The sequence below is a fragment of the Neomonachus schauinslandi genome, chromosome 1 (assembly GCF_002201575.2).
Source record: "Neomonachus schauinslandi chromosome 1, ASM220157v2, whole genome shotgun sequence".
NCBI lineage: Eukaryota > Metazoa > Chordata > Mammalia > Carnivora > Phocidae > Neomonachus > Neomonachus schauinslandi.
In genome coordinates, this window is record NC_058403.1 from 91,698,976 (window position 1) to 91,723,303 (window position 24,328).

At 40.8% G+C, this 24,328-nt stretch overlaps 1 protein-coding gene across 6 annotated transcripts in view; it reads left to right on the plus strand.

Moving 5' to 3' along the window:
* PLD1 (phospholipase D1) overlaps positions 1-24,328 on the plus strand; it is a 192,122-nt gene that overhangs the window by 54,455 nt on the left and 113,339 nt on the right. For 3 of the 6 annotated variants that reach the window (XM_044920134.1, XM_021702667.2, XM_021702664.2), the window contains exons 2-6: positions 9,786-9,976; positions 10,449-10,576; positions 15,272-15,417; positions 15,633-15,738; positions 17,155-17,220. In XM_044920134.1, coding sequence (XP_044776069.1) covers positions 9,817-9,976; positions 10,449-10,576; positions 15,272-15,417; positions 15,633-15,738; positions 17,155-17,220 — 606 coding nt within the window. In that variant the 5' untranslated portion in view covers positions 9,786-9,816. Of the gene's footprint in view, positions 1-9,785; positions 9,977-10,448; positions 10,577-15,271; positions 15,418-15,632; positions 15,739-17,154; positions 17,221-24,328 lie in introns of those variants that run through there. The other 3 variants (XM_021702663.2, XM_021702665.2, XM_021702666.2) reach the window with 1 other exon arrangement.

Below are 24,328 nucleotides of genomic sequence, written 5' to 3' on the forward strand. Positions count from 1 at the left end.
AGTTTTATCATTTATACATATAGCCTTTTGAATCAAAATAAGAAACAAAGAAAATGTTACTGGTGTATTGAGTCCTCTTAGTACCCCTTCCTGATTGCATTCTTTCTCATTCTCTCTTTCTAAAGGTGACTGCTCTTCTGAAGTTGTTGTATATTATTTCCTCAATTGCTTTGTATGTCCAACTTCTAGATATGTTAATGGACACCATATAGGATTATTCTGTGTGTTTTTAAATCTTAACAAAAATTATAAGTTGTCTTTTTTTCACCACACTTTATGTTGAGATTTATTCATGTTGATACAGGCAGTTCTGATCAGTTTATTTTCTCTGCCATATAGTACTTCATTAAAATATAATTCACTTTTCCATTCTCTGATAGATGGACATTTTGGTTGTCCAGTTTTCTTAAGTGTGAACAGTGCTTCAGTGCTCATTCGTAATATATTTTCTTGTATAAACTCACCCATGGTTGAGTTCCTTGGTGAATATATTTAGAGGGAGAATTGCAGGGGAAGGTTATGCCATGTTCAAGTTTATTAGACTTTGCCAAATTGCTTTCCAACAGGTTATTTTATTTTAAAAGATTTTATTTATTTAATTGAGACAGAGAGAGCACAAGTTGGGAGGAGGGTCAGAGGGAGAGGGAGAAGCAGACTCTCTGCTAAGCTAGGAGCCCGATATGGGGCTCCATCCCAGGACCCTGAGATCATGACCTGAGCCGAAGGCAGATGCTTAACCGACTGAGTCACCCAGGCGCCCCCTCCAACAAACATTATTTTAACTCACACTTCTACCAGGTGGTGCATGAGAGTTCCATTATCTTACCAATACATTATAATTTCTGACTTGCAAAAATTCTACTACTTCAATGGATATGAAAAAGTATCTTATTGTTTTAATATGACTTCCCTGATTACTGGAAAGGTTAAACATGTTTAAAGATTCACTGTAAATTTAGAATTCATCCTCTGTGAATTACCTGCATGTGCTCCTGGTCTATTTTCTACTGGTCTTTGGATCTTCTTCTTATGTATTTATAGGAGTTCTTTGTATATTCTATGTATGTTTTCTCCAAATTTGGGCTTGTTGTTTAATTTTACCATTTGTCTAGCAGAAGTTTTAAATTTTAGTGTAGTTAAATTTATTAGCTTTTTCTTTATGGTTTGTGCTTTTTATGCCTTGTTAAGATGATTTTGTGACCCTGAGATCATAAAGACATTCTTCTATAGGTTAGAATTTTTCTTATTCACATTTAGGACATTAATACACACAAAAATTACTCTTATGGGAGCTGTGAGATTGAGAACTAATTTTATTTTAGATTTCTTTGTGAATTGCCAATAGTGCTAGCATTGTTTATTGAAAGGTTCGTTCTTTCTTTACTAATTATTTTTCCTGCCACTTCTGTCATCCACCAAGACCCATATATACATAGGCTTATTTTGGGGAGTCACTATTTGGTTCTATGTGTCTGTTTCTGTGTCAGTACCACACTATTTTAATTTCTCCAGCTTTATAATAATTCTTGATATCTGGTTGGACAAAACTTATCTGCCTATTCTTAATTATTATTTTCTGTTATGAATTTTAGGGTCATATTGTCAAGTTCTGTGAGAAATTCTTTGGAATTTGAATTAGTAAATTAGTTTCAGGAAAAGTAACATATTCACTTATTTGGTTCCATATTTATTGAATTTTAGGATATCATTTCACTGTCTTATAGCCCCCATTTGTTTCTTGCTTTTTAAAAATATTTATTTAATGGAGAGAGAGAAAGGGAGGGAGAGCAAGGGGTGGGAGGAGCAGAGGGGAAGGGAGAGAGAGTGGGGGGAAGAATTCTGCACAGTGTGGAACCTGATTCAGGGCTTGATCTCACAACCCTGAGAGTGCAAGATGGTATATTACCTGGCTGGACATATCTTCACAAGAAAATCATCCAGTTGCTCGGTCACATGGGACAGCTTCCAGGTTGGCTGTGTGATACTCAAGTGCTCAGTGCAGTCAGGTGGGAGGAGGGGGGAGGGCATGCATCCACCAGTGCCTTAACTCACCCGATCTCATAGGCTGGGTGACTTAGTTCCCCCATCCCCCCCCTTGCCCACACACATGCAACTCCAGAGGTAGCTGGGCTCCAGCACTGGCACAGCCCTGCCTCTGAATCCAGAAGCCTGAGGATGAGCCAGTGCCTCTGGGGTTCTGGCCAGGGGTGGGTGGGGCTAGGGTGCTGGAGCCACACTAGCCCCGGCTGGGCCATGCACTGTGCAGGCTGTGCGGAAGCCCTGCCCTCAGCCAGGAGACAGAGATGGGTGGTGGGGTGAGGAGAAGAGGTGAGAATGGAGTGGATCTCTGCTGAGCCAGTGGCAGAGGCTGGGGAGGCGGGCCATATGGAACCATCGGGATGGCCCATGCACTGGGACCAGCCTTGCCACTCACCACCGTGCAGTCTCGGTAAGCAGCTACAGCTCCATGTCCTCGATTCTAAATGAGATCATCCCCAGGATTAGAAGAAATCTGTATAGTGTGCCTTTCGTGCTTGGCCCAGCGGAGGCACTCAATAAATGACAGGTGATACTTTCCTATCTACCCATATTTGAAAGAGACCTCAATTTCCCTTAACACTTGTATTTGCCTCTGGAAATACAACATCTGTTTGATTTCAAGGGTCTGACTTTGATGAAACAAAGGGAGCTGGTGCTACAGCAAAGAGGGGAATATTTAACCAGAGGGGGCACATCAGAGGAAATAGCTAAGAGAGTTTATGGCAGAGAAGAGAGGCCATCCAAAGAGGTCAAAGGATTCAGGGAAAATCCTGAGAATCAAGAAATGACTTTCATGCTGAAAATGGCTTTACGTAGTTGTAGCTTTCTTTTTGTTTGTAGCTAGGGAAAAGGGAGAGAGCATGATTTCCAACCCTGGTTCCGTGGACGCAGAGAGTCTAGATTATTTAGCACCGTCATCTGCAATCTTGGCCCCTCGGGGAGAATAGCAGAGTCCAGGTCGGACCCAGTGGAGGCTGTGTGTTACGAAACCAGGAAAGAAGGATAAGTAAAGGGGAGATTGCTAGGCTCAGCGGGCCCCAAGGTCAGATCAGATCTGGAGCTCAGAAGGTGGATAGTGTTTGGGAGTCAAACTTCTGCTTCCTGGAACCATATACGTAATAGCAAGTCTGGACTCAAAAGGCTATGCACGGGGGAAGAGAGTGTGTGACTCCACAGCGTCTCCTTTTCCTGACATGCGTGCCAGTGGACATAGAAGCAGAACAGGAGTGTGGCTTTCGAGTCAGCCAGAGCTGTGCTGAGAGCGGTGTGCTAACTTTCTGGCCGGTCGCCTTGGTCAACCTGTCTTGTTATCTGTAAAGGGGGAATGACGACTGTACCTCCCTCATGACGTTGTTGTGAGGATGCATGAAGAGCCTTGGCAGAAACCCGGTGCACCGTTAGCTCTGATAGCAACTCACTGTCTTAGTTGCTACTACTTCAGTGGCCTGTGTGTTTCTTGCAGGTCATACTCCTCTCAGAGGGTGTTTCACCCAGAAGGCTTTACATCTGAGAGTATCTGTGGCATATGAGCGAAGTGTCTTTGTGGCATTCACTGGACAACCTGGAGCCAACTGGTTTCTCTGTAGATAGCCAGCTACAACAAACCAACAAATATTTCTTGAGCAGGTGCTCAGCAAGGGGTCAGTGGTGAAAGGTCTGGTTCTCACCCTCCCCTACCTCAGAGTGTCCCCATCTGGTGAGAAGATGGACATGTCAGCATATCAGCTCTTGATTGCAGCTCAGTGGAGGGGCTTCTGAACCTAAGGGTCTTGAAGGGACATCCATGAACCTATGAAAATATATGCAAAATGCGTTCATTATTTTTCTGGGGTTGGGGGTCCATAGATCTCATCGAAGTCACGAAGGGCACTGGACCCAAAAGGGAGCAGAAGCCACTACAATGGACACAAGTGACACAGTACAACAGAAGTGATGGCTTACCAGACGGAGAGGCGGATGAGGCCAGGGAGATGTGCAAGGAACAGGAAGTGCCGTAACTGGGCTTGACTGCTCGATGCCTGGTGATTGTGTTTGCCAGGGAAGGCTTGGTGGTTTCTAGCAAATGGAGGAGTCAAGTCCAGAAAATTTCAGGACTGGCTGAATGGGAGAGTCCCATTCTTGATGGAGCCCAGCCAGAAAGACAGCTGCTAGATGGTCTATTAATTTGGGAGCGAAGTAGGAGATGAAAGGCAGGATATTTCCTAGCCTGTCAGCCCTGGAAAATACTGAAATGAAAGAAAGTTTCTTAAGATTATTTTTCAGGGGCTGCCAGCTAATAGAATTTATTTGTATTTTATTTTATTTTTTTAGGTTTATTTATCTATTTGTCAAAGAGAGAGAGCGGGAGGGAGGGTGAACATGAGCAGGGGGAGCAGCAGAGGGAGAAGGAGAGCCCGACATGGGGCTCGATCCCAGGTCCCTGGGATCATGACCTAAGCTGAAGGCAGACGCTTAACTGACTGAGCAACCCAGGCATCCCTACTGTTAATAGAATTTAAAGGTAATATTAGCAACCTAGATTACTTTTGCCTGTGGCTGTGTATGCATCATGACAGTGGCTCCTCACAGCTTCCTAAGGTAGGAAGTGTAGGTGGCACTGTTACCAGTTTACAGAGGGGATGCTGAAACCCTGGAGGTTGCCCAGGTTACACTGATAATAACAGTAGAACAACCTTGGTCATCTGGCCTGTCCCCTCCACTGCTGACATTTAATTGTATGTCCAAGGTGCATAATAAGCCCTCCATTGATATTTGTCGAACTCATGTTATTTTTCTAAAAAAAAAAAGTCAAAGATCCAAGTAAACACCAAGAGTCTTTTTTCCTTTTCCTGATGTGTTATTTTCTCAAAATATATCATCTGGAATGTAAACTATGATAATATCATTTACTTTATTCAAAGTCAGCTCAACTCAAAAAATATTTATTCGAGGTTTACTATGTCACTAGCGATTGAGTTTAGTACTGAGTCCACATTTATGATGTTTGCATTGCAGGGAACATCAAGTCAGTTCTGTACAAATCATTGCTATATAATAATGTGTTCTGGGAGGTTATATAGTATGGGTCCACCAATTAATTTCATCATAATGAAAAATGGGAAAACAAGAAATCCCCATGACACAGTTTGGTTTTAAATGATCTAATTATAATTCATTTCACATCCAAACATTATGCTATGATTTTTGGTTTGGAAATACATTGCATTTATTTTTCTTGGCAAGCACAAATAATGTATTAAAAAATAGGGGAGAACTTTGCATGTTATGTTAGAAAGGGAAGCAAGAAGTCAGTCAGTTATCTTCACAGAATGAATGCTGAGATTTTTTGTTATGTTGTTCCTTTTTGAATTGTTTCATCCTATGAGTATGTTAAGTAAAGAGTAAAAGTCTTCAGTGTCTCTCCCTCCTGCCACCCCCAGTACCACTTCTTGGGTGGTTAAATAGCTGGACTTTGGAGTCAGATCAACCAGGGTTGAGTCCAGCTGTAATCACTTCCTAGCCACAGGCTCTGGGAGAGCTGCCCATCCTCTCTAAGCTTCTTATCTTAAAAATGGGGTTAACAGGGGTGCCTGGGTGGCTTGGTTAGCTAAATATCCGACTCTTGATTTTGGCTCAGGTCGTGATCTCAGGGTCATGAGATCAAGCCCTGGGTCGGGCTCTGCACTGAGCGTGGAGTCTGCTTAAGACTCTCTCCCTTTCCCTCTGCCTTCCACCCCGTGCTCTCTCTTTCTCTGAATAAAAAAGGGGGGGGCGGATAACAATAGGGCCCAGCTCCTAATGTTGTTGTGAGATTCAATGAGATCGTGCAATTAATCTTTTTGAATAATGCCTGGCATATAGTATATACTCAGCAAATATTAACTAATATTAATATTTATTTTAACATTAATAGTTGTAATATTATTATATTTTGGCGTAGACATTGTTTATGTACTATCTGAAAGGAAAATGTCTGCTTCCTTTGATGTTCTACTTCCCAGTCATGTTGAACATTAAGATTAGAAGAAAACTCTAGAGTTCTCTGATTTCACTGCTGAATAACAGGAGGTGATTTAAAAATGTTCCCTGCAAAAAATTATAATTCTAGTATTCAATACCAGGAAGAAAAAAAAATCGACCCCATTTACTTCCCAGATAGAGATGCAAACAGAAATAAAACACAGCCGCTGTTATCATCCATGGGCACCATCTCTGCTTGGTACCAAGAGAGATAATGATCTTGCAGTATAATTTTATAAGGAGATAACAAAATCAATTACATTACATTATCTCAAGTGTAAACCCTGAAGGCCTTATTCCATTGCTGGTTAAGATAGGCTGTAACTGGGCAGCTGTTCACCCACCAGTATAGATTAATTTAGATAAAAGAAAACATAGGTTAATAAATTAAGATTTGACAACATACGAGTGTAGATGGCCTTACAAGTTTGATATTCAAGAATGAAACCAGCAATACAATTGATGGATAAAATGTCAACACAAAGCAACCATGGACATGCGTGAAGGCAGTAATGTGGACAATTTGGTTCATTTTCCATTAGTAAATGGTAGAGTCTTCACAAAAGCTTGAAAAAATCTGCAAACCCTTAGGGTCCACTGAAACTCCATGCGATCTTATAAAATATTATGAACCACAAAAATAAAAGGCTAAAAAGAAATGTAGGAGGCTGTCGGGATATGTTGTTTCTACATAATGACTATAGGGCTAGTAGGATCCCTTTTAAGGGATTGAAGTAGATAATGCCTTTTGCTGTTATGAAACATAAGCTTTATAGAAAAGATTAGTTTATAGGCAGTCAACCCATTAAATAAAATCAATAATTATGAACCTCTTTAAGCAAGTCCATGAGATTTCAGAGCCAAACAAATCTGCTCTATAAGTAAACTCAACACTGACACAAGTTGAGTGGCTTCAGGCAAGCTACTTAGCTAAGTCTTTCAGAATAATCATAAATACCAGGTGGTATCATTGTGAGTATGAAATAACATAACTGTGCTAAAATTGTGTTCATTTATTAGCACAAAATAAACACTTGAGTATAAATGATAAGAGGATTCCTATTTCTCTTAAATTTTTCACAAGTTTATATGCTTCTTTTCTTTCTATCTGAAAAAGGATTTTTATTTTAGCTTGATCCAGTGACTCTGTTCTATTTATTCCAGTTTTCTTGCAGTATATAGTCATTCTGATCTCTGTAGATCTTAACTTTAACATGCATTTTAACACTGACATTCTGTCCAAAAGGAAAGTCATTGGAGTAACTCTTGTTTTCCTTTGCTAGGCTAAGGAAGTTGGCAGAGTTAATCATAAGACAGTTCAATCAATAGAAAATACCCAAGGGCTTTACAGATTCATGAGTAGCAATGATATGATGTAATTTCTTACTTGTTTTTCCTTGTCTCATTTCCTCTTAAGTTTTTCATTACCTTGTATTTTAAATAAAGCAAAATCTGATTCATGCGTGGCATCTAATAAGTGTTTGTTGAGTTTGAGAGGGAAGGAAATAAATATTTTAATTGTGACCAGAGGCAACAAGCTCCTCAATGGAAGCTGAACAGACCTTCATTAAATTATCCAGGTTGGAAAACATCTGCCCCCTGCTTCTCGTATTCATACGAAAAATACTTGGGTTAATTTCTTGGGTTAGAGTAATTACTTATATGGGGAAGCTGAACAATATACAGCATTTTTTATCTACAGTTAGGGTTCTAGTGTTAAAGGGACCCTAGAGATGAAATGCTCCACCTCCTTAGGTTATAGAGGAGTAACCAAGGCCCTGAGAGTGTAAATGGCTCCATCCCGAGGTGCTGAGCTTCAAGAGGAAGTCACTTCCTGTTCTTTCCATTTGAGTCTTGTCCAAGGGCACTTTGTTTACTAAAACTTCCATCTATTGCAGGGACACTTACGTATCTACCAAAAATATACAGGAAGATAAAGACTGTGGTTGAGAACATCAGGTCTTGGGTCAGAGAGACCTGGTTTTAAATCCCTTCTTCACTACTTATAAGCTCCGTGACCTTGGACACATTGTCCAAGGTATTCATCAAATTACCTAATCTCTCTATGCCTCAGTATTTTTATCTGTAAAGAGGGGATGATAAGCTCTTGTCCTCTTCAGTAAAAATAACAAACCTTCATAGATTTATTACTGATGATAAACATGCTAATGTATATAAAGAACTATCACCAAGCCAAGTGCATACGAAGCAATCAGTATACATGAACTGTTATTATAATATAAATTAGAAGTGGGAAAGAAAGGTGAAAGGAAAGCAATGTAGGCAAGGATAGACCTCTGTTTTGCTAATAGTAGGCCACCGATGTGGCTCCAAGCGTCCTTACAGCCAACATGGAGAAAGAAACATGATCAGTTATGTAGTTCACAGAGAACTTTGTTATATTAATTATATATATCTGGGCAAACCAGAACCACATTCCTCTACCCCAGTCTTTTGAATTTCCAGACAAGATCTCTTTCTACCAGATATGGCAGTACAGGTTTCAGAGACTTGATGAATTACCATAAGGGCCGTCCAAGTTTGGTCAAGACTTTTAGCATCGCCCACAGTGCCCTCCCCCCTGACCCCCCTCCCCCAGATTCTTGATCATTCCGGTAGGAGAGAACCTGGCTGAGGGTCTTCCACTCAGCACATGCCCTTCTCAGGAAGGCTAAAGACCTTGGAGGAGGCCAAGAATGAACTTGGGGTCATGTACCCGGGTCAGGAGCTCCTTAATCACAGGGACCGGCCTTATTCATCTTTACGTATTTACTCATGACATCTCACAATGAGTAGTGGCAGACGCTCCGTAAATGTTTGTGATGTGCAGTAATAAATGAACATGTATGGTGGAGTTGCTCGTATGAACATCCTGCCATTTTAGGGCCTGGTGGTAACAGAGCGATTATTTCCAGCAAGAGGAATTTTTCATCCAACTTTGATGACAGCACTCAAGGCGTAAATCTCCGTATTTTAAAGGAAAAATAAAATCTATATGAACTCTTCTTCCCTGGGTACTGGTGTGCAATGACTTGTGTTATTAAATGTCGAAATGAGATAGAACCGGTTTTCTTAAAAAAGGAGAGAAGTACAATTTGAGCACCTCCAGTACCTTTCAGAAGAGGCATGCTCATCAATTACCTTTCAAGACACGTACATTATTATAACTCATGTATAGTCGTGGCCCAAACCTCCTATTTCAAAAAGATGGTATATATACTTTGCTTGGGTTATCACCTACAGAGGAAGTGTAGAAAGGTTATGCTGTCATGAAAATACTTTAAATCAGCTTATTGAAATTATTGTAAAATGCCCTCAATTTTCTTTAGAAAATATTTAAAAGTTGCTTAATTTTACATGACATTTTTTCCATGTATTTGTTAGAATTAAGAATCCATTCCTTTTCTCTGAATCACCATTGCCAAACCAGCCTCCCTGGAGTCTCTCCTCATTTATCCAAGTTAATGAAATTGGATGAAAGATATGTTGGCATTTATTCAATATAGTGCTTCTCTTTCTTACTTGCTTGTGATTAAGGATCTCACTCCAATTTAATTTACAAGCTAGGAATCCTTTAAATGTTAAACAGGAAAATAAATGAAAAGGTTGTTTGAGATAACGGGGGCTCACACAGAGCTGGCTGACTTGTTTCCATATGCTGTCTCTAAGCCTGGAATCATATTGTAGAATAAGCCTGGGTTCATTCGAAATATGAAGTCCTTGTAACCTCCCTTTTTTTCCCCCAGCTCCTTTGCTCTTACCCCATCAGAAGCCAACATGTCCCTGAAAAATGAGCCAAGAGTAAATACCTCTGCACTGCAGAAAATCGCTGCTGACATGAGTAATTTGATAGAAAATCTGGACACGCGGGAGCTGCACTTTGAGGGAGAGGAGGTGGATTATGATGTGTCTCCCAGCGATCCCAAGACACAGGAAGGTAAAGACTGATGATCTGAGCAGGAGAGAGTTGATCGGGGTTGCTTGGCAGAGCGTAGATTTGAAATAACCAGCAAATGATTGATCTTCCTGTGGATGTCCTTACCTGGGGCTGAGACCGCTTCATTAGCTGTGTGCTTGTTGTAGCAGGTTATGATTCTTGGGCACATGCCCATAAAAGAGGCAAGTTAGGGGGCGCCTGGGTGGCTCAGTTGGTTAAGCGACTGCCTTCGGCTCAGGTCATGATCCTGGAGTCCCGGGATCGAGTCCCGCATCGGGCTCCCGGCTCGGCGGGGAGCCTGCTTCTCCCTCTGACCCTCTCCCCTCTCATGCTGTTTCTCTCTCTCTCTCAAATAAATAAATAAATAAAATCTTTAAAAAAAAAAAAAAAGAGGCAAGTTAGGCTAATATCGTGTATTCTTGCAATGTCACTGTATTCCTACAATAACGTTATCTACTTGTTTGTTTTTTAGCGTGTATTCCATTCTCGGCTATTTATAAGACTCAAGGATTTAAGGAGCCTAACATACAGACGTATCTCTCTGGCTGTCCAATAAAAGCCCAAGTCCTGGACGTGGAACGCTTTACATCTACAACAAGGGTCAGAATGTTTATGGACTCACCTTGTGTTAGTCATTGTATACAAGTCAGCACACTGACTTCCATTTTCCTTCCTCATAGCTAAGACTATGTTTTTAGATCTATTTATTTTTTTTAAATCACTTCTAAGTCCTCACTGCCTCTCAAGTTTTTGCTTTCCATTTAGTCTATATTCTCGTATGCCTCTTTCCTCGTTCTGGAAAATGCCTTTAAAAAAAAAATAGGTACCTAAGGCAATTTATAAGTTTAATAAATTGCCGAGTACTTCTCGTAGGCCTCCTCTCTCCCCAGTTTTCTGTTTAATGTGGGCTCCTGGGGCATAGCCATTGCACCTAGAATGCCACATGTAAGCCAGGGAAAAGCTTAGCTTTCCTAATGTTTGTTTGGCATGAAAATCATGATGCCACCTGGCTCTTGAAAGAAAACAAGGCCAGGATGCTGGACTGGCCCGTGTCACTACCTGGAAGCGCTGCTGAGCGAATTCTGCCTGCATCCTCTGCCACTCTGGTTTGCTCCTAGCACCGGCCCTTTCGGCCCTGTTCACAGGTTTTTCTCTTTGAGTCCTGGAAAGGTGTCTTCCCAAGCATCCCTGTTTGAAACGCATTGGGCTAGTGGCTGTTACGCGGCTGCCTTTGTCCTGTTACTGACCGTGTATCACAGAGGTCAAGTGTGATAAGTAGAGGACATTGCTGCAGGCTGGTGGCCTTTGTCCCCCTAGGTTAAGCTCTGGTCCCCGCAGAGGAAGGCCACCTTGGCTCCTGCCTCAGGGGAAGGGTAGAAGAACCTTTGTCCAGAGGCTGGTTCCCAACGCCCACCTTTCCTCCTGGTCTTTTGCGGGAGGGCACGTGCTACCTTGGTCCTCGTAGTTTTGCTTAGTGGTCTGTCCTGATCTACCTGTGCTTGCCTGCGTATCTTCGCTCCTGGTTTACACCCACCTTTGTGTGCAGCCTTTCCTGTAGGCTCTTTAATGGAGATGAGTCTATACCTCCCTGATACACCACTGAGCACAGCCCACCCAGAAATGTCTCTGAGATGACCTTTGCTTTCTTATTGTGCCTCCCAGCTTTTTTTTTTCTTTTTCTTTTTCTTTTTTTTTTAAAGATTTTATTTATTTATTTGAGAGAGAGAGAGCACATGAGAGGGGGGAGGGTCGGGAGGGTCAGAGGGAGAAGCAGACTCCCTGCCGAGCAGGGAGCCCGATGCGGGACTCGATCCCGGGACTCCAGGATCATGACCTGAGCCGAAGGCAGTCGCTTAACCGACTGAGCCACCCAGGCGCCCCGACCTCCCAGCTTTTAGACTGAGAGGGGATAAGCATGCTTGGAGGATTAAATGCCCAGACTCCAGAGCCAGGCTGCATGGTTTAAGTCCTGTCTTTGCTTTGTGATCTCCAGCAGATTACTTAATCTTTCTGTTTCTCAATTTCCTCATGTGAATAATGGGTGTAACGGTGCCTACCATATAGGTTTGTTATGAGAATTTAATAATAATAATAACACATAGTATTATACAAGAATATTACATATTATATTATTGGGGAGCAAGAACTTCCTGTCCCTTTCAAAGGCCCTTCTAGCCAGATGAAGACTCAAATTGACATGAGACAGATTAACAGGAGAAAATCAAATTTAATTTTGTATGTATGGGAAACCCACACAGACATGGAAATTCCAAAGACAGGCAAAATGAGGTATGTATGTCATTCCGAACTACAGAGAATTGGGTAGGGGTCTGGGACTTCAAAGGGAAGGAATGCAGTTCACAGGGAGTTCACAAAGAGCAAATGTTTGGTAAACAAATGTTTGCTGGGCCACTTGGAAACAAGGAGACATGGAGGAATTTGATCAGACAGGCCTTGCTAGTTCCTCCCTGTCTACCTCACCTAGTTCATAGTATAATGTAGTCATCTGTGCTGAGAGCTTTCTTCCTGGAGCAGGTCCTCTAGCTAAATTCTTTCTAGGCAGTCGAGGTGGGGAGATAAAGAGCTTTTCCGGGATCTGCTGGGTTTTGATTGCTTTTTTTTTTGTCATCTTCATGCCAAAGCGGCCTGCCCTTGGCCCTTAACATGAGGTGTCTCCTGAAGTTATTCACGAAGTTAAATATTCAAGTCCCCAACCCAGGGCCTTCTCTTTGCTTGTACTTTTCTGTTAGTCGAGTGAGTTTGGTTTAGTTCTGTTTAATCTTAGTCTGTGTGAGAAAGCTAAGGATCATCTTTATCCTCCTTAGTGTTTAGTTTACTAAGAAATACGAACTAAATTCATGCAGTTTAAATGTGATTCCAGGTAAATAAAAATATTACTTTTTCTAATTACTGAATACATTCTATGTGCCAGCTCAAGGCAAGGCACTTCTCTCCTTGTTTGCATGACAGCCCAATGAGGCAGATGTTATTAGGGTCCTCTCAGCCTGGAGATTTCCATTTGCCCCCTCTGTCACCTCCCACCCTTCTCCACTCTGTGCTCTGCCCCTCAGGGCTCTCCGCTGTTGTCCTCTGGTAGGGCTCAGACAGTGGAGAGCCCAGATAGGAGATGGGGGTCACCTTGGGCTGGCTATGTCCCTTGAGCAATGGCACCCCTTCCCCCAAGGCAGCCATCTTTACATGGTTCTCTCCTCCTTGTTCCAGTACCTGGTCCTGCCTCTTGTCCCTTCAGGACTGGGGATGCCTTTAGAATCCCAGGTTACTGTCCTTCCTTTATGGTTTCCTTACCCCATCATGTCTTCATAAGCAGTTCCTTTATGAAAACTCCTCAAATTATTCCAATTCCAAAGAATTCCCATAATTTTGCTGGGATGTTGTCTGATGGAAGTGATACCTGGCTGAAGTTTCACAGCTGGTAGGCTGCACCACAGGGTTTCAGACCTTTAAAAGCTTCAAAAAGGCTGCGCTAGCCTGTTTCCATGGTACCACACTGCCTCACAATTGCTAAGAAGTTTAGTGTACGAAATTTGGGGTTTATATGTGAGGGATAAAACTTGGCAATTGCAGTATTTTCTAAGTATTCAGTTTTCATAGGATGGGAAGTATAATCCTAGGAAATGTAGCCACTCGCCTAAATTGTATAATTTTTCTCATTTATTTGGCTCATCTTAAATTGAGTGTTTTTCACTTGAATGCAACATTTCTGGCCACTCTATGAGTTTTCCTGCATTCTTCTGTATGAAACATGATGGAGGATGATGCCTGTCATGTTGGTCAAAGTAAAAGGCAGCATATAATACTGAACCCCAGAACTGGTGTTTTTCAACTTCCAGTGGTAGTAACTGTCACGAATCCTAACTAGAGGCAAAGCAAATGTTAGATTTGAATATCTACCAGTGATATGGTTGGATTCCAGACTTAAGAGCACAAGTTGCATTGATTCTCGTGCTCCTGTTTTATATACTACATCTGCACAGAGCAGTCACGCTTTAGAAGTTTGCAGAGTGTGCCAAACATCAGTAATGAATGGCAGTGGGCCAGGAATCACGCATGGGCTTGCCGACACCAGAGCCTAGATAAGCTAGCAGAGAAAGAGACATTTACTTTCTCCTACCCCCAACACCTTTGGTGCCTAAACTTCCCAGCAGAGGCCAGTGTCCTCTAGGTGTTCCAGAGTGCCCAATGCCCTGCCCATCCCCCTACTCCCCCTCCCCGCCCAACTCATGGACCTTCCCTCAAGATCTCTTTTGCTCCTCTGCTTTATTTTTTTATTTTTATTTTTTATTTTTTTAAGATTTTTATTTATTTATTTTTGCGAGAGGGAGAGCGAGCTAACATGAGCAGGGGGGAGGGGCAGAGGGAGAAGCAGACTCCCTGCTGAGCAGGGAGCCTGACATGGGACTTGATCCCAGGACCCTGGGATCATGACCTGAGCCAAAGGCAGACGCTTAACTGACTGAACCACCCAGGTGCCCTGCTTCTCTGCTTTTATAAACATCCCTCAGTTTCTTGATACTTTGTACTGTATCAAAACTGTCCCCCAGGGCTGGTAGTTTTTCTGATTGTGAAATAATTCACTAGTCAATATATTTGCATTTTAATAAGGAATATTTTTAAAATTTTAAATGGGGATTCATTTTAGTTAAGTAATTGGGAAGAGTATTTTGTGTGTAGGAAAATCTTTTGCTGCTTTCGCTCTAATTGTCCTGTACCTTGCTGGTCACTACTGGTGTTTCAGGGCAGGGAGATGTTGTAGACAAGGATAGACCTTGGAATATGTTTCAGGAGGAGAAGGCATTTAATGTCATTTGTGAAGGGCAAGAAGTGGGTTAAGATCTTATCCTGTTCCTGGAATCCATTTCCTCCAGCTTTCCTCTCACCCCCCTTCAGTTGTCTGTTCACTGCTTATACTTTTGGACAAGCAAAATGACTGCTGATGACTAATTAGGGTCTTCACTCATTGTCTCCTTTACCTTGTTTCTTGTTTCAGGGTTCTGTGTGTGTGTGTGTGTGTGTGTGTGTGTATTTGGAGCAATATGGTTTGTGGGAGTTTGTCTTCGGTGCGATTCAGAGTTTGTCTTTATGTATATTATGAGGTGAACATCTAAGGGTATGCTATTTCTGTAATCAGTAGTTTTAGAAAACATTTTACCTAAGTACTTACCCAAAATATATAGGCTGGATTTAAGTTACTTATTAATTCGCTATTGTTCATGGAGAGATTTTAGAATTTTTGTTGTTCTCTAAAATAGCAATCATTTTTCCTGATCACTGTAGGTACCAAGTATCAATCTTTACACTATTGAATTAACACATGGGGAATTTAAATGGCAAGTTAAGAGGAAATTCAAACACTTTCAAGAATTTCACAGAGAGCTGCTCAAGTACAAAGCTTTTATCCGAATCCCCATTCCCACCAGAAGGTAACTGTTTCAGAATTAATTATAAAGTTATCCCAGTATACAAGTTGGGTGGAAAGAGTATTTTATCAATGTTATGGGTTAACTTGTCCATTGTCAGTGGGTATTTTCTATTAAATAGGCTTTTCTAAAAATAAGCCATTTTACGAAAGATATTACAAGAGTAATATTATTCAAAGAATAATCTAATAAATGTTTCCATTGTGTGGGTGTCTTAGGCACACGTTTAGAAGACAGAATGTCAAAGAAGAGCCTCGAGAGATGCCAAGTTTGCCCCGTTCATCTGAAAACATGATCAGAGAAGAGCAATTCTTTGGTAGAAGGGTAGGTCCTTCCAGTCTTCTGCTGTTCGGAATATAATTTTGCAGTTCTGTAGAAACATGGCGGCTCCTGAGGGGGCGCCTAGCTGCAACTGTTCTCACCCCGTGATCCCTCACCCAGGCTGGCTTCTCTGGAACTTGTTAAGCAGCCCTTCTTCCCTAAACCATTCTGACCTGGGGAGGTTGTATTTCCCACGAGAGGAGGCGTGTTCTATGAAGAAGCTGTCCTCCTAGCCAGAGCCTCTTTGGGCTCGTTGTGAGTCAAGATTGAGCTCATCACTGAGGGTTTTGAGACCTACTGTTTTAAAAGCATATATTTCCATCTGTTTGTTCCAGGCTTTGTAGTAGCTTGTCCTAAATATATGTAAAGTCTCATTCCCGAGCCATTAGGGTCAGAGAGGGGTAGGACAGAAGCCCCAGGCGCAGGTGCTTCACCTCAGTGATATGGTGCCGCAGGGTGGGAGATTGTTTTTTTTGCTAGAAAATTAACAAGTAAATGTCAGTTCTGTTTTGTAACCTGAAACTTTTATGTTCTCAAAGGGATATTTGATTTCTCCTTTGTATAGTTGTCATCTTGTTTAAAATCTTTTTAGGGATCTAGAATAAATATTTTCCAAGATACCTGGATATATAAAACTCTACAGTTTGGGGCTTCTGTCTGCACTTACATGAATGCAGTTGAAAATGAGAAGCTGTGGCATTAACAATTAGCGCTTCTATACATCATCATAGTCGATATGATTGGCATTACCCTCCCACATTTGAACATATTTGAAATCAGGGTACAACTTACTAGAAAGTCTCTCTCTCTCCTTTTTTTAACCTCTCCCTTTTTTTTTTCCCCGAGCAGCTGTTAAAAAAACTGTAATATATCCACCAGTAAATTCAGTGTTAGAATTAAGGAAATTCAGGTTTTTTTTTTTTTAAAGATTTTATTTATTTATTCATGAGAGACAGAGAGAGAGAGGCAGAGGGAGAAGCAGGCTCCCAAGGAGCAGGAAGCCCGATGCGGGACTCGATCCCAGGACCCTGGGATCATGACCTGAGCCGAAGGCAGACGCTTAACCATCTGAGCCACCCAGGTGCCCCGGAAATTCAGGTTTTTGATAAAGTCAACAAATGCCTTAAGACCATGTACAATGGGCAAGTCCTGTGCTAGCAACTATGGAAGATTAAAGGAATATACAGCTTGGGTCTTGTCAGCAGTTTATAAAAGACCTAAACATATGAGAAGTTAAATAGCGAGAAGCAATTTGAATAATGGTTCAGGGGAACTATGGAAATAACTCCTTAATGCTATTCAAGATTCTTTGTCCGGTGATAATATGAATAATAATTGAATAAGTTTGCAGAAGTTAAAATGGGATAATGATCACATCACTGTCACTGTTATCTCTCATCTAATGTATTTGTGTTACAGAAACAACTGGAAGATTATTTGACAAAGCTACTAAAAATGCCCATGTACAGAAACTACCATGCGACAGTAAGTACTATTCAGTGACTTCAATTTTGAAATACTTTGTAAAATCATAAATTGTCAGCCAAACGTTGGCTCATTTTATTAACACAAGTGCTTGTATCCATTTCTGCAGTATTCCTTAAGTTAGAATTAATGAAATGAATGCAAAATTGATTTGACAGCAGTAATTTAGTTCATGGTGATGCTATTTAAAAAATATCAACTATAAATTAATGTGTCTAGAACAGTAGATTTAAATGAACTTGGAACACTGCTCCAGGCTAGGTGATCTAGAAATCAACATCCTTTTCTCCTCGGGCTTCCAGAATAATGCCTGAAAGTATTTCTAACCCTGAAGAGAAAACACTTGAACAGTAAGTGATGAAAACAGCTAGCAGAGTTGAATACCCAAAGCTTATACAGAGCGTCCTGCTTGGCTGGCCATCTGATTGGCCTGTGATGCTTATAAAAGGCCTGTCTTTTCATGTGAAAGTGAGAAGCATGGGAAAAGCGAGGGGGCGAAAAATCTCTCGGGGAAATAAGAGAAAAGAGGTGGTGGGGCTTAGAAGCAGCTAGGGGGTACACAGCTGGTGAGCAGGAGGGAGCGGCTTTTATAGAAGTTCTCAGAAAACAGTAACGTCAGTCCCCTTAGAGGCCTTGAAGGGGTGTTTTTAAAGGGTTAAACTTCAATTATCCAAAGGTCCAGATAACTGAGAATGTACTGGGTTATTGTATTTTTGCATCTGTGTATGTGTAAACTGTACCGCTGTGGGGTTGAATGTATGTATATGGTATATGTGCAGAAATTAAGAGTAGGCAGTCATGGCCTACTAGATGTGGCCTCTAGAGAATGGCATTACTTAATACTTAAAGAGAAAGAGGGAAGGGGCGCCTGGGGGGCTTAGTCGGTTAAGCATCTGACTCTTGGTTTCTGCTCAGATCATGATCTCAGGGTCCTGTGATAGAGCCCCGCATGGGGCTCCGTGCTCAGCGCAGAGTCTGCTTGAGATTCTTTCCCCCCTCTCTCCCTTTCCCACCCCATATGCATGTGCTCGCGCATGCGCCCTCTCTCTCAAATAAGTACATAAATAAAATCTTAGAAAAGGATGAAGGAAGCCCTCTGTGTATTTAGGAGAGGAAGCAAGAGCACCTTGACTCTTTGGAGTTTTCTGGTGACTCACTGCACTCTTGCTACCTGCCAGGGTGTTATTTGGAGGCTGGACAAGCACCCAGCCGGTCCCCTGGTCCCCACACACAAATGATCCAGGGCCGAGCCCATGGCCTAGCTTCTGCGGCAGTTTGCACTGTTCCGTTTGATGGACTTAAAGGAGCGTATGTGGTTTCATAATCCTGGAGGAGTTTTCCCAGGGAAACCAGCAACTTGGGTCCAACCAGAGATCTCAAGAGAAGGATGATGGGAGGGATTTCTTCCCTTCTAGGACTCAGGAACAGGCATCTTTGAAAGAGTGTAACGAGTAAGGATGTTACTGCTATTATCTCCAGTTGCATAACTCCTATTGCTACGGCTAAAAATGCTGCTCCCTGTTGTGTTCTCTGAAGTCAAATATGCTGTTTTCTTTAATAGAGAATTATTTAAATGTGTACTAGTACCAGTATGCAATGATTTTCCATTTGTTTTACTCTTCTGCCTGCCTGTGACTTTACCAGTGCTATTTCTTTTGGCTTCAGAACAGTAATTGCTGAGTTTAGTCTGCTCTTTCTACGTATAATACTACATTTTGGGTTCTAATGTTGATTAAAGAATGTGTACATTTTCTTAAATGTTCGTTTTAATTTACTTTCCAATCATAAAAATCTTTCCAGAGTAGAGCCATATTGTATCTAGAAATTCTAGAATGTCTTCTAAACATTTCCTTTGAAAGGGAAAACGTGGTTACAGCTGACCCAAATATATGTTCCTCCACATTTTTGATGGCAACTTATTTACCCCAAGAATGGAATTCTCCAGAGTGATTCAGACATAAGATACAATTTGATCTATCTTAATTTTCTAACATTATTGAACTTTCACGTAATGTAATCTGGTCTAGAGACTAGATTTACAGGCTTTTGCCTCGTATTTGTGAAATTAGATTGGCATCTTTGTGTCTCCTTTGATAACTGTGAGAAATATTGCAACTCCAGTCTGTAAAATCATAGTAAAAGTTATTTTTATACAATCACATATAATTAATTTATATTTTTATAAGTGTAAAACAAGCCTATTAGAAGTTAATTTGGGTTTTTACGCCAGAGACCATGGATCATAGGTCAAGAGATCAGATAGGATCATGTCTCTCATTTCCATAGAATTTCAATGAAACCAGACATGAACAGCTTTTCTTATTTTCTTATAGTCATTGGTTAGGTTGGTATTTAGATCAGGAATTTTTTTCTCCAGGAGAATGACTTTTTTAATTCCTTTTCTCCTCCTTGAGGTTCTGAAAAACACGTCTTCATGTTTTAGTGGATTTAACATCAGATAATTCCCTCAGGGATTATTGGTAATTCATGCTATTTTCTTTACTCATTTGTAAAATAGGGATAAATGTCTTTGCACTCTCCTCAAGGCATAAATATGTTTTTTAAAAAAGGGATGTGTTTACTGAATTGTAACATACAAAATCTCAAGCAAAATTCCTTTTATATTCTAAATTGTATTAATGCTAGCTCTAGTACTGAACCCACTAGCTGAGCATTTTAATTAGTAACTGGAAAATGCTTAGCTTGCAGGGAATTTAAAGGAAGAGTCATTAGGAACAGTAAATGCACTTTTTTTTTCCGGCTGAAGATTAAAATCTAGAAATGGAACGAAATGCATCATTTCCAGGAGAAGCATCCTAGGTTGATAGGAGTATTGCTAACTTCCGGTAAATCATTTGACTGTTGTAACTCAGATTCCATACCTCCAAGAGGGTAATTTCAATCTAATCACCCTCTGGGAAGTAAGGAAATCAGAAGATAAGCATCCCACAGACTAATAATGAGTTCACCTATCCCTTGTTTTAGAAGGTGAGTGAATTTAGTTTGAGGGGAAGAGTAGGTGAAGATGAATGAGGTTGCACACAGTGTTTCCATGCCAACAAAGAAAAGCTGTACTGTTAAAAAGCTGCATCTGCAAAGTAAGGGAAGTCTTGTCATTCTCATGATTGAGTCTTAAGAGTTGGGAAGAGTCCAGTCTCTCCGTTTCCTACATTGATGAAATGTCTTCTCTTTTCTCTGGGGCTGTGTTCACTGTCTGACCTGGAAGGCAGGCTTTCCTGGAATAGGTGAGCCAACCTCCTACCCCCCTCAAAGGGCACTGCCCAACCCAATGCTCTTGTCTCCCTTGCTTCTGAGAATTTCCCCCTTGGGCACTTGCTTGGGAATTTTGCTACCTCAGGCATAAAGGGGACCTCTGAACACCCCCCTTCCCTTCCAGTACAGAGATGAGGTAGAGGAACAGTGTATGCATGATTGCCAGGTAATTTTCAGGGTTTGTTGTTACTCCTTGGGCTAATTGCTTGTCCCTTGTCATTGGAACTTTACTTCTTTGTCTAATATTTATTTGTACTTTGCACAAGTTCCTTTGGGGAAAAAAATATATTGATTAATATATTATTCAAGAGATCAGTAAGCCCTGTGGAGTATTGTCCAGCTAAATTGATCATTAAATTCATGTTCTTGAGACTCACCTGGGCAAATAGAGAATGGAATTGTTATCATCACTAAGGATGCACTGAGAAGTGTGGACAGCACAATCTTTGTTCAGTTTCACATTGTGTTATTTGGGTTTGCTTCTAAATTGAACTTGCCACATTTACTTTTAATTTGATAAATCTGTATTAGAGCATATATTGCCAGAGATTTTTTTTTTGGTCTGTAACAGGGCTAGTTGTTTCTTGAAATCTCTCCCTAGTCAAACTAAAGTGATTAGGATAATTTTAAATTTTATACTGGTGCACAACTTTAGATTTTCTGCATTACTAATGTATTTTTTATTTAGATGAAATTCTTTACACTTAGCAATTTTATTGTGATATTCTGAAGTTATGATTTCTGAATTATTTCAAAGAATACTTCTGCTGTCAACTCAATGATAAGAGCCATATGAATAAGAAACTATCCAGGTATTAGATAAATGGTTTCCTTGATTTTTGCTTTTCATTTCCCGTTCTTCCATTTAACTGTTTGGTAGCTTTGCGTATAGATTAGTTACACCTCTGTAGTAGTTTCTTCCAGGGTAAACTAGGATTGATGTTTTCTCTTTGCTCCCTAGAGATAAAATGAGAAGTTGTGGCTTAGGGTTTTAAAACATTTTGGATTCTATTCTGCAGTGTCCCTTCTAATAACTCATGCATTACTGTATTTTCCAATTAGAAGCATTTCCACAAATCAGATTAAAAAAATATGGTACTTATACAAGAAATGAAATGTAAAGACTATAAAATCTTTATAAAAATTTAATGTAAGGATATGTTTGATTTGGGGTTTTTTAAGTCTTTCTGAATTTTTTCTAAAGATTTTCTTTATTTGAGAGCGAGTAAGCGAGAGAGTGAGAGAGAGAGAGAGGAAGAGAGAGAGAAAAAACACGAGCAGGGGAGGGGCAGAGGGAGAGGGAGAAGCAGACTCCCTGCTGAGCAGGGAGCCTGATGTGGGGCTTGATCCCAGGACCCCGGGTTCATGACCCGAGCTGAAGGCAGACGCTTAATGGACTGAGCCACCCAGGCGCCCCAAGTCTTTCTAAATTTAATTTTTAATTTTTAAATTTTAATTGTATTTTTTTTTACTGTGTTCAGTTAGTCAGCATATAGTACATCATGAGATTTTGTTGTAGTGTTCAACAATTCATTAGTTGCGTATAACACCCAGTGCTCATCACAACACGTGCCCTCCTTAATACCCATCACCTGGTCACCCCATCCCCCTCCCCCCTCCCCTCTAGAACCCTCAGTTTGTTTCCCAGAGTCCAGAGTCTCTCATGATTTTGTCTCCTTCTCTGATTTCTTCCCATTCAGTTTTCCCTCCCTTCCCCTGTGGTCCTCTGCTCTATTCCTTATGTTCCACATATGAGTGAAACCATATGATAATTGTCTTTCTCTGCTTGACTTATTTCACTTAGCATAATCCCCTCCATGTTGATGCAAATGGTGGGTATTCATCCTTTCTGATGGTTGAGTAATATTCCGTTGTATATATGGACCACATCTTCTTTATCCATTCGTCTGTTGATATGGCATCTCGGCTCCTTCCACAGTTTGGCTATTGTGGACATTGCTGCTATGAACATTGGGGTGCATGTGCCCCTTCCTTTCACCTACATCTGTATCTTTGGGGTGAATACCTAGTAGTGCAATTACTGGGTCGTAGGAAAACAGTATGGAGGTTCCTCAAGACGTTAAAAATAAGTGTTTCTGAATTTTAAATACTTCCTCAAATAACCCTAAGAAAGAAATGGAAGCATTTAATTGGGTAAGGACTGACAACAGTGAGAGATTTATAATTTTTTGCTCACAAGGTTAATACTAGATTATTTCCAATCACATACATAAAACTTTAAAGGAAAACTGTTAGGTTTCATTTTATTAATCCCATTCAATCCCAATCAAATGCCATTTCTTCTTAGGTGTCACATCAGCTTGGGAACCTTCCCTCTGTAACTACTTTGACATGTCATTGTTGTGGTTCTGCCCACAGAACTTTGTTGATGTGGAGTATTTTCTGTGTCTGGTCTCCCCTCTGCTTCCTGATGCCAGGAGCATATCTTCTTGATTTTGAATTTTCTGTTAATGCTGTTATTGACATGGTGTACAACCATTGGTAGATCTGGGCCTACTATGCCTCCTTTTAAAGAAAATTCTGTAATTTGGGAGCAGAATAATGTCTAACTCTAGCTGTTTCAAGTAATACATGAGGCAAAACTCCTGCATATGCTGAGAATTATGTAATGTCCACTGGTTTTCCCCTTTGTGCTTTCGTGTTTTCATCTAACACTCATGGTGAATGATTTACTGCTTTTGCAGCTTTGTTTTGAGGATACTGTCTGGTCTGACTTAGTTCTGAATCTATCCCTTGCTAATTACATTATCTTGGACAATTTTTTTAAAAGATTTATTTATTTATTTTAGAGAGAAAGCGCACATGGGGGTGAAGGGGGTAGAGGGAGAGGGAGAGAGAGTCTTAAACAAACTCTGTGCTCAGTGTGGAGCCCGACTTGGGGCTGGATCTCACGACCCGGAGATCATGACCTGAGCTGAAACCAAGAGTTAGATGCTTAACTGACTGTGGCACCTGGGTGCCTCTATCTTGGACAATTTATTTAACTTCTCTACACCAGGGGTTGGTAAACTATGGCCCATGGACCAGATCAAGCCCACTGCCTATTTTTGTATGGTCCATGAGCTAAGAATAGTTTTTACATTCTTAAATGTTTGAAAAAGTCTTAAAAAATAATAATATTTCATGACATAAAAATTATATTGAATTTGTATTTTATTTTATTTTTTATTTTTTTTAAAAGATTTTATTTATTTATTTGACAGAGAGAGACACAAGCAGGGGGAGGGGAGAGGGAGAAGCAGGCTTCCCGCGGAGCAGGGAGCCCGATGTGGGGCTCTATCCCAGGACCCTGAGATCATGACCTGAGCTGAAGGCAGACGCTTAACGACTGAGCCACCCAGGCGCCCTGAATTTGTATTTTAGTATGCATAAATTAAGTTTTAATGGAATACAGCCATGCTTGTTCATTTATGTATTGTCCATGGCGGCTTTTATGCTATAATAGTAAACGTATGCAATTCACAAAGCCTAAAATTTTTATGTCTGACTCTTTGCAGAGAAAGTTTGCCTATCCCTGCTCTAAGCCTCAGTTTCCTCTTCTGTACAATGAGAAAAATAGCACCTATTTCAGAGAGATTTGAGATAATGTGTGAAAAATGCTTAGTTCAGGGCCAACAGATAGATATTAAGCACTCAGTAAATGTTAGCTGTTGATGTCATCATAGTATTTGTAGTTTTTATCTTCCCTTAATTTATATGGTATGGGTGGGCCTGAAATTCTCTTCCTTTTCTACTCACTAAAAATAGAATTATTTTTATATTATTCTTATGTAAAATGATTTTATTTCTTTTTTTAGAGTGGGGGGGGGGGGGG